The 11005-nt window shown below is 37.8% G+C and overlaps 1 protein-coding gene across 1 annotated transcript in view; it reads left to right on the forward strand.

The window, feature by feature from the left end:
• TMEM242 (transmembrane protein 242) overlaps positions 1 to 6087 on the forward strand; it is a 47255-nt gene extending 41168 nt beyond the window's left edge. The window contains exon 5 of the mRNA XM_030447517.1: positions 3102 to 6087. Coding sequence (XP_030303377.1) covers positions 3102 to 3200 — 99 coding nt within the window. The 3' untranslated portion in view covers positions 3201 to 6087. The remainder of the gene's footprint in view (positions 1 to 3101) is intronic.
• The last annotated feature ends 4918 nt before the right edge of the window (positions 6088 to 11005 follow it).

Below are 11005 nucleotides of genomic sequence, written 5' to 3' on the forward strand. Positions count from 1 at the left end.
TAGTGGAATTGAAGGGAGAAGGGATGTACCTTACAAGACCAGATCAAAGCCCTAAAGAAATAGTGTACTACATTTTCTTTCTGGGAGGAGAGGGAGATGTAAAATAGAAGTCTGTGGCTAGTACTAATTATGTTGCTTAATGTATTATTAAATGAGAACTCAAGAACTGTTGTGTGAAGAAATAATAGGGTACAGTGTTTTTTAAGCTGTATAGAAATGAAAACTTCTAGCTGTGACATTTGTATTGTGAGGAAATTGGCCTCATTTAGACATCCTGTGTAGACACTAAGTGTTGGTGAGGCCCATGCCAGTCACTGTAGAACATGTCCTTCTCCAATAGCTGAGAACCTAAAGCGTATCATTGAGAAGACAACTCACAGTGCTGATCAGCTTGGCATTATGGTTTATTTATGGTTTATTTAAATAGCTCGCTGTCCAGGAGTCACTAAGGAAGAAAGTCTGTGGAAAACTATAAAACATGGTCAGAGTTGTGAATTGCAATGAAAACCTGTTCTTGTGCAGAGGGAGCTTGTGGAAAAGGGAATAGATTCTGGCAAGAGAAGAAGTGGTAAATGAGACATCAAGTCTGGCATCAGTTGAGAAGTTGTTTTACAAATAAGCGTCAAAATCTGAGAAGGGAATGATGAGGAAATTTCTTAGGGAGTCTTAGAAGCAAAAGAAAGATGTTGAGGATTTGAGATTTGGTCCATGTATTATGGTAAAATTGCTTTTCCAGGAAATGAGTTGCTTTTATCTGCAGAACATAAGTAAATGTTCTAAGGAGAGAAAAATCTGAATATTCTTAAATCTGCATCTGTTAGCAGTGTTTATTGCTTTCTAAATCCATTTTTTCTTTCAGAACGGAGCTTTAATGGTTTATTTCCCAGACAAGACTGCTTTTTGCATCTGAGGGTTAGGGTTTGGTGTGTTAGTAGTAGTAAGGAAGGTGTAAGTGATGAGGAAGCACTGCTGTTTAGTGAATGGCTCCCTCACTCATCATCCTCTTTTTTGAAGGCTTTATATAATTGATTTTAGCTCACCTTTTGTTTTGTGTCTTCAGTGGAGTAACAGAGGTGTCTCGTAGGCCCTTTTAAGTGTGTCATTTGAGTTTGATACCAGAAGAAATTTAGAAGTAAAAAACTGATCATCAGCTGCTATGAAATGTTTCATTTCTACTTACACCAACTGAGCTTACAGCAGTTGATATCACGGTAAGATCTGACGGTTTCTGCGTTACCAAACACACCCCCAAGTAATACTCTGGGTGAAATGAAAGAGTTGGTTCACTCTTTGGGAAGTAAAAACTATTTAATAAATTGAATACTTTCTGCACATCAGAGAACTGAGGTAATTTAATTGCAGGGGACGGGAAACAACAGCTAAGGCAAAGCTCCTAAAGCATTTCCTACAGCATATACTTGTATTTAATTGTCAGGAATTGTGTAATGTAATTTGGGCTGTTCTCTCACGTCAGCTCTGATAGCGGTGTTTATTATTCTTGGAAATCCTAGCTGTCTATGAGACCTTTTCAGTTTTAAATAAGAAGCAAAAATATTAGCTTAGGAACAATTCTGGATGATTGTCAAGATTTTTAAAAAACCAGATCGAGCAATTAATCAAAACAGCTATCTGATTAGAATATAGAAAGCAGACAGTGAATTAGTTTTTATGTGAGAACACAATCAGGACAAAACAAAGGATAATTTGGTTCTGGATTTTTTCTTCTACTTCATATAACACATATTTTTGTTTCATTAGCAGTACCCAGGCATTTTTCCACACTTGAGATCTAAAATGCTTTCATCCATCATAGTTAGTTATTGTCTTAGTAAAGAATTGGCAATTTCTTTGTAAATTGTTTCATTCTTTGTATCAGCTGAAACTTGAGTAATAGCATTGCAACATTTCTAGAAAGAAGTACTGGTTGTCAGAATCACTCATGGGCAGCAACACTTGAACAGAAAATGGCCCAGAGGTATTTGTAAAAAGAACTGATGACCCACAACACTCAAAGTATAGGCACAGAAAATGTGGCTGTTTAGAATATCTAGATTTCCTAGAACCTCTCTGTGGAACATACTGCCTGAGACAGCATTTGGTCTTCGAGAGGTCATTGCATTCAGTGCTTCAATACCACATCCTGTCTTCTCTGTGTGAATGTCATAGATTCTGTACAGCTTCCTAAAAATAGCAGCCCAAAACTTCCCCTGTACATCCTGCTGTTTCTGTGAAAGGATTTTCACTTATTTGATTTTCCATGTCTATCCCTTAAAATATATATAAATATAATAAATATAAAAATATGTAAGAATATAGGTCAAGAGCTTGGAAAAAAGAAACCCTCTAAATCTAAATATTATCTTCAATAGAAGTTATTTTTAAATAAATTAAATTTCCATTCTGGCCTGTCAGAACTACTGGTCAGACATTGGGGATAAAATGTTTATCATAAATACAGATTTGGCAATTGGCATTAATATACTGATATACAGAATATGAAACTGGCAGATTTTCTCTTTCACAGCATTTTAATGTAACAACAGTGAAAGAAAGCTTGGTCCTACATATCATTATGAATCTTGCTTTCCTTCCGACTGATGTATCCATTTGAATGAGACTTAGTTTCACCTGTATCCATATGGGATAAACCTAAATTGTCAGAGCTGGCTAGTATTTTTCCTTTAATACTTGTTTTAAAATCCTTGAACAGACCTTTTGGGCCTTTAATCCATTACAAGCCTATTAAAAAGCACTAAAGTCAAATTACGGGCAGAACCCCCCCCCATTTTAAGCATGTATGTGTGTATATAGTTCATATAACACTAGTGAATCATTCAGGCAAATGGTTCTAATTAGATGCCCTGGTGTTGTGCTTTAGAAGGTGGTACTTTTGTGGGTCCCTTCATACTTTCTTTCACTCTGTTAATCGAACTAACATAATCAGAGGGAAAGTCTTGATTTTCTGTTATTTTTTAAGTATTTTTACCCCTTCTTTATCTTTCACACAGCTTATTTTGCTGGATAAGCCTGGGGTTACTGGTGCTACTTTATTTGCTCCTTATTAATGGTTAACTGATTTAAATTTTTATTCTCTTTTATAGATGAAAGAATTCCAAACTAAAATGCAGTCAATGTTTCCAGCAATTCCTAAAAGTACTGAGTCCACTGTTGAATGGGAAGACTTACTTAAATCAAAGTGAAAGGCTCAGAGCCATCTAGAGATGTCTCCTTCGGCAAGAACAGGAAGAAGTGTCCCATCTGAAAAACAGAGAAGAAAGCTCAGACTGAACACGCTACTGACTGAGTTCACTGACCCTGGGGGATGCCAATAACATCTAGCAGTAATGGTATTAAAGGAAAAGAAAAGCAAACCAATTTATATTGTACTTTTCAGCATGCTTGGTATAGTTATTTGTGAGAAAATGAACCCTCTAAGGTAAGTTGTGCCCAACTGGAAAAAGTACTCTTTGTGAAAGCTTAAAGAAGAAACTGATAATCAGTAGTAAATATGAGGACAAAACCCCAATAAACTCTTATCCTATCCCATATTTTAAAAGGAATTTTAGGAAATTTCTCTAGGAAACAGAGAACAGTTCTTCAGTGACATTTACATGTCCCATTAGGAATGTAAATATCAAGTCAATTAGAACAGATCTGTTACTGAACTTCCAAGATAAAGCAGACAGTGCATTCTTCTAAATAAGTTTTTTAAATCTGCAACAGAGGGAGAATCTAAACAAAACTATTTTTGTATGTGTAAAGGGAAAGCTTAAAACATCCTATACATAAGTACTAACCTACTGAGCTCTTCTATAGAGCAGAAAGAGATCTCTACAAAGTGCAGTTTTCTCTGCATAAAAGACTGCTGTATTTGTATAGCAATTTAAGTTGTAAGTGAAAAAGGAATAAAATTGTGAAACTGTCTGACACAAATATTTTCATGTAGGAAAGTGTATGGGCAGGGCTAGCTTTTTTTGTATATCAGTAGCTCCTGTGGCTCTTCTACCAGGAAAAGCAATGTGACATTTGCCACACTGCAGTAATCTCTTGAAGTGTGGGTGTAAACCAGGAAGAATAATGTATTACTCAGGCACTGAATCTGCAAAACTGTAGATCTGTAAAAATGCAGAATTAAAAAAAAAAGTGCTATCAGTGAACAATCCTCTGTTGAATGCTCAATTTTCAGTTTTTTTTTTTTTAATTGCACACAGCTCAATTAGTTAGTTGTCAGATTTAATAAAGTCCTCTTAAAACCTGTCATTTGTGATTAAGTCTTTATATTCCTAGGAAAGAACATTAAAAAAAGCTCTAAATGTCAGATGAATAATAGAGAATGGTTTTCCTATGAAACATGACACTAAAATAGTATCTTGAAAGCAACTGAAGTATAATAGTTGACATTTTTTCCATAGCTTGATGCTTCTAATTCAGTATTAAATAAATTGTGGTGAATACTGCCATCATATGCACATGGAGAATGGTACTATTTTCATATTCTGTTAGTGTGCATGGTGGTGGTACCTGTAATGCCTATGCATATTAGTGCTGAGTTAAGTACTAAACAGAACTCAATAAATTCAAACCACATGATGTCCTTAAGGTTGCTTACCTTTAATTTGTAAGGTAGGATTTGGGTCATCTGTGTTTTTCTGGATTAATTACTCACATAAATCATTTATCCAAAATGCCCTGCACAGTCAGTGGAGAAAGACAGGACTGGTCAGAGAGTGACTGACACTGTACTAAAATGAATAGCTGCTCTTGGAGTTAGACAAGTGCTAGTCCTGGCACAAGAGAGCTGTCCCTTCTGGTAACTGTTAGCCATTGGATCAGTGCATTCTAAAAAAAAGTTCCTGGTGACAGGTAGGATTTATTAGATCTGAAGGTGCCCAGATATATGGAAATAAGAGATGATGCTCTATAAAAATTCCTAACACAATGGAATATGCAGACAGAAATCACAGAATGTCAGCTTAGAAGGGACCTCAAGGATCATCTGGTTCAACCTTTCTAATATTATTGTTTATATGAGACGTCTCAGCACCCTGTCAGTCTGAGTCTTAGAACTTTCCAAAGCGGGGGAATCCACCACTTCCCTGGGAGACCATTCCAATGTCTGACCTCATAGTGAAAAGTTTTCCTCTTGTGTTCAATCGGAACCTCCCCAGGAGCAACTTGTGCCCCTTGTCCCTCATCTTGTCCATGTGACTCCTTGTAAATAAGAAGTTTCCATCTTCTCTGCAGAGCCCCTTTAAGTACTGGAACATCATAATAAGGTCTCCCCTAAGCTTTCTCAGGGCTGAGCACATCCAGTTTTCTCAGCCTCTCCTCATATGGCAGGTGCTGCAGTCCTTTGATCACCATCGTGGCTCTTCTCTGGACCCACTGTCTGCATCCCTTTTCTTACAGCAGGGACCAAAACTGAACACAATACTCCAGGTGTGGTCTGACAAGCACCGAGTAGATCTTTATCTCAGCTGGTGATACCCTTCTTGATGCAGCCCAGCATCCTGTAGGCTTTCTTTGCTGCTGCAGCACACTGTTCACTCCATGTTGAGCCTGCTGTCCATATGACTTCCAGCTCCCTTTCCACAGGGAGCTCCCTTTTCCACTTTTCCAGCTCTCTTTCTAGCCAGTGGGAATCTTTGAAACAAAAATCACACGTACAGAGCAAGTACCATGTTGAGGTGTAAGGCATCTTCCAAAGAGGGAATTCATAGATCGTCTTACAGCAAGCTTTATTCTGTACTTCTGGCTGGAAAAAAAGTTTTCTCTAGATAAAAGGTCTGTGTAGGAGAGCAAAGCACAATATAAATCAAATCTCAATCCACATGAGAAACATGGAACATCTTGGACTTTATTTTTTGCACTGTGAAGCTCTTATCACAACGAATATTCTGCTGGCTTTGTGATGGTTCGGTTTTTTTCTCTTTCTGAAAATGTTTGGTGAAGAGTTACTAGAAGCCACCAACAAATAAAGGGGAAAAGTATCTGGTACAGCAATAGCAGGTAGATACCACAGTATACGTAGTTACTGAAACTGAGCAAATAAAACTCAGCAAAAAACAACAATGGACAGTATACATCCAAAAATCAGATGAGGTTTCAAGACTTAAATACCAGAAGTAGACACTGGCACAAGGGAAGTCAGTGGGTTCAGTGGCTATCTTCTTTTAATTAAAAAAATACCACCTTTCTGCATCAAGAGAGTGTAACAAAATGTGGAAGTTAATTACCAACTTTTTCTGTGCAGAATGTTATGTTAAAATCAGGGTATTTGAGAAAACTGCTATTCAATGTGGGTAATATAGCTGCTGCAGCAAGTTTCAAATTGTTTCAGGCCACTTGCAGATGACCCCTTTCATTTACACTGTTTTTTCACCAACTTTCTAGTCACATTTAGTTATAGGAACAATGGAGGCCACCTGAGTTTCTAAAATTAGCCTGTAAGCTAATACTTAGCAATACATGAGCTTAACACAATGTTGCTTAGAAACAGAAAGTGAAATAGGAAAAGGATGATGAAAAGAGATGAGTATGGCATAGGGCTGTGTGAGAAAGACTGATGGGCAGGCTACTCCACCATTCTTGTGCCTACCACAGGAGCCTCCACCACACCACCAGCCCCAAGGTCTGTAACAATGTCCTTGCTGAAAAAAGATGGCAAATGAAAACAAGCTGGAAAAGTTTGTTTGTGTTCCACTGTTCACTCTGGCAAGAAGCATCTCACAAGCTTTTACTGTGTTTTTTGTCACCTACAGCGTCAGCAGACTTAAACTGGGTTCCTAAGAGCTCATCGTTTTCGAAAATTCAGGTCACCTAACATACACGAAGAGCAGAGTAGCCTTCAATATTTAGGCTGTCATTCAAAAATCTCCAGAGTTACCATGACAGAAACTCAATTAAGGATGAAGAGCTGAATCAACACTGTGAGAATCTGGGCTAGTGATTGCCGAATTTCTCGATGTTTTGAACCTGATAGGCCAGAAACAATCTCATCTGGGCAAATGGCCCATTTCTGCAATCAGAATTAAGCTGACAGAAGTTTTCTGTAATTTGTCTGTTTCTTTAATAGCAGGGACATATTGTTAAATCAGTTAATGGGAAGAAAAACTGTTTAACAGTTAGTGTGATCCTTTATGTGGTGCACCATCTGCTTATTGTGTGCTGAATGTCCCTGGATGTGGAAGAGAGGAAGTCATACAAAATTTCAACCTTGTCTTCTTTACTGTCATTATCTTGGGCAAGTATGATACATAATCATATTTGTCTTCTGGAGCATATACAGTTTTAATCAGCCTATTAACCAGGAAAACATTTTTTCCAGACTCTGGAAGGCACAAAAAAGGCATTATTATTGCCTCATAAGCAATCTATTTCATGGGCGCTGAACACTAGAGCGAACAAGACAAGTTATTTTTCCTTTCACATCTAAATAAATCTACTTGCAAAACCTACTGGCAGAGACTTTATTCAAGCATATTTAGGGACTAAGCTTAAAAAGCTGAAAGGAAACAAACCACCTTTTGTAGACTGTTGTGATGAAAGTGTAAGAGAAATTTTTAATCCTTCAAATTCATGAATAATTAAGATAAAGGGAGACAGCTTTGACAGTGGGGAGGTATGATTCCTGTGTGGGCTATGCCCAGCTGATCTTCAGGACATGAAGATCTATTTCGTGTTACACTTTCTGCTTTGCTCTTGGTATATCTTTTTCCTTACGAAAAATAGAGAACTTGGAATGGGAATGTTTACTTTCATGATTGGTTGGATTCTTCCAGTACAGAAACATTCCCTGTTTTCTTCCCCAAAAGGAACATTTTCACCTCAGTACTGAACTGACTTTTGTCCTGGACTTCATTTGCATTTGTCTCTTTTGTAAGGCCCCTGGTTTCTTGTGAGCAATAGCAACTGACTAAACTCAGTTTCTGATTCTTATCCCCCCCCTTGGCTGTTGGATAATGACTTTATATTGATGAAATGTACTGGACAAGTTATTGTCCTCTACTCTACTTGGCTACACAGGTTATTTATTATTTGCTATGACTTATTTCAAGAGTAGTGTGTAGATAACAGGCAGAAAGTGTGGGATTCACTCATGTATCTGGGTCTGGCTCATTGCTTTCACACTCTGTTTTCCAGAGACACATGTAAATCTGTACCAGTTCTCTACTGCTTCTCCTTCCCCTTCCATTTAGATCCCTTAAAAAAAAAAAAGCCACAAATGGTTTTATATGATTTTCAATGCTCACAGACAGACAATAGTGACCAACAGGTTTTTGTAGCATTTTAAATACAAAGGATTTTTAGACTGAGCACTTGGGGTCTCCTGCCCTTTAAAATAATAATAATAATAATAATAATAATAATAATAATAATAATAATAATAATAATAATAAATATAAAATAATTTATAAAATAAAATTATTATTATTATTATTATTATTATTATTATTATTATTATTATTTTGGCCTGCTACATTATGTAAGGAACCTGTATATTCTGTGTGACCCCAGTGTGGCTCTGACACTGAAAGCCATTTTTGTGGTTCACAGGTTTATTATGATGTCATTTATGAGAACATAGTCTGAAGTAAGGAAAATAGACTGCAGTGATGCTGTTGAAAAATCAAAGCTTGCATATCAGGGATGAGTTAGTTGATGCCGAACACTAGTCTGATATTAAAGTACAATACAGTCAAAAGCAGTATTACCTGCAGCCAGTGCTTTGCAATGAATCTAATGGATTTCTATTCCCAATTCCTACAGACATCTGCAGAATCATACACTGAAATTCTCAGTATTTACATTTAAGTGGAAATAAAAGGCTCCTTAAAAATGTAACACAAACTGTGTAATAAATTAATCTGATTTTTAGGCCAATTACTACTGTATACTCACAAATTACAATAATTTTGCTAGCAGACTGACAAGTCACATCATGAGTTAGGCTGTTTTTCCTTCTTCGTTGTTGAGCAGCAGTCTTCTCCCCAAAACTCACTGCTCTGGGCCCTCACTGTCATTAAGAAACACCAATAATTTTCTGTGCATCAGCTTATGCTGGCACACAGAAGAGTGCTGGAAAAGACTTTTTGAGTCTCTGTCAGAATTCTGTGGCCTTTGGGCTGGGCTGATCTCAAACCAGCTGGAACATGGTGGGTTTTGGTACGGTTTTCTTTTGAGTTTTGAGTTTCTTTAAAGCTGAAACTTTGAAGCTCAAAATCCTCAGAAGGAACACAAAGAGAAACCTCATGCAAACAAATACCACTGATCTTAACATGTCTTTGATCTTTTATATATCTATAGTGCAGTTCATCATGCAGAAGCCCAGTAAGATTTATAAACTCCCTTCAAAGGGAAATACCTTATCCTCTGTACCACAATGTGCACTCTGCTGAAAACAAGTCTTCAGAGTACATGATGACCCATAGCATGATGTACATTAACAGGCAGTGGGGCAATAATCAGCAAATACAGAAGAACACAGTATTTGGCAGGGTCTATAATACTGGAGAAAATAGTAAAAACCTCAGGTTTTAATGGCATGTTAATCTAAAATGGAAAGAGAAGCATCTTTAAGGGACTCATGGAACTACAAGGGCAGCCAGGCAGCAGGTGAACCTCAGTCCTGCTCACTAACTCAGTCTGAGTTAGCCACGATATGTGGTCCATTTGAGACTGCATCCCTGCAAGCTGTTGCCCTGCGAAGGATTCCAAGAGGAAAACACAGAGCATCATGGCAGAATCTCCACACTGGGTCATGCACAGCGTGACAAACGAGTCCCCAGCTCACACAGATATATGTGGGAGAGACTCAGCAGGCTGCTTCAGTGCTTATCTCAGACCTCAGGTTTCTTCAGCTTTCCACATACCCACCATCCCAAGGCCCCTTCATCCCTCAGGATGCTTATTCCTGGGAGCAACCATCCCTAAGGCAAGGGATGGCTCAGCAAGTGTTTTATGCTCTCAGTTAAACCAACCTGTCTTAAAGACAGGAGTATCTCCTCTAAACATGCACTGGTACCCCACAAGACTTCTGCACAGACAATCTTACATGCACACCTCTGTCCTTTCTCCAGGCCTCTCTGAAAAATCCTGGCCTTAGGGAACGCAGCTGAAACACCTCTTCTTCCTTTTTTCCAATAGCCAGAATCTTTGATTAACTAAGCCTCTGCCTGTCTTAAAATTGCAGGCATCCTTCAAGACTTTCAGGTAATTGCAGTCTCTACTGCATTTCAAAGCTAGGGCTTAGGTTACAGTCATTCCCATAATGTCTGATCAATGAAGTGATCAATTAGGAATGGGAAAATGAGCTACAGGACAGCTAGTGGAATGGCTAATGACCTAACACAGAGAACACTTCAAATCTCTCAGGACCGCATGACAGCTTGCTCCCCTACAAAGCTAGCAGGGCCCTGGAAAGTTGAAAATTACCATAAAAAATAGAACAAACAGATAACTGGATAAAAATCAATTATAACTAGAGGCATTGTAAGGACCTAGAGTGGTCTCAGGAAAAATTCCAAGTGTTTGTTTAACAGATAGGGGAGACTGTTTGCCCTACTAATTATGGCTCTGTTTGATATGTATGAGGCTTTGAATATTTTATAACAGTGATGGCTGTGTTCACTTAAAGGCAGCTGCTTAAAAAAATATTAGAATTCCAGAAAACACTTTGTCTTTCAACTCAGCATTATGTAATGTTTCAGGTTTGATACCCATTTTCTTTGAAGGCTTTTCCTACTGATAACATCAAAGTGTCATCCAAGAAAGATGTTTCATCTAAAAAAAAGTGTTGTTAGGCCTTTTTAGTTTTGTTTTCTTTTTTTATTCCATTGACAAACAGTGAGTGTTAATGCTTTATCTGAACAAAAAATGATAGATGAATTGGAAGAGTGCTAGAGAGGGGGAGACTGGGGAGCACATTTGTGAGCCATCACACAAATTCTCAGAGAAGCCCAGGCAGAAATGCAGAACATCACATCTTAATAGGACATAATGTACT

This window comes from Calypte anna, chromosome 3, assembly GCF_003957555.1.
Source record: "Calypte anna isolate BGI_N300 chromosome 3, bCalAnn1_v1.p, whole genome shotgun sequence".
Lineage (NCBI taxonomy): Eukaryota > Metazoa > Chordata > Aves > Apodiformes > Trochilidae > Calypte > Calypte anna.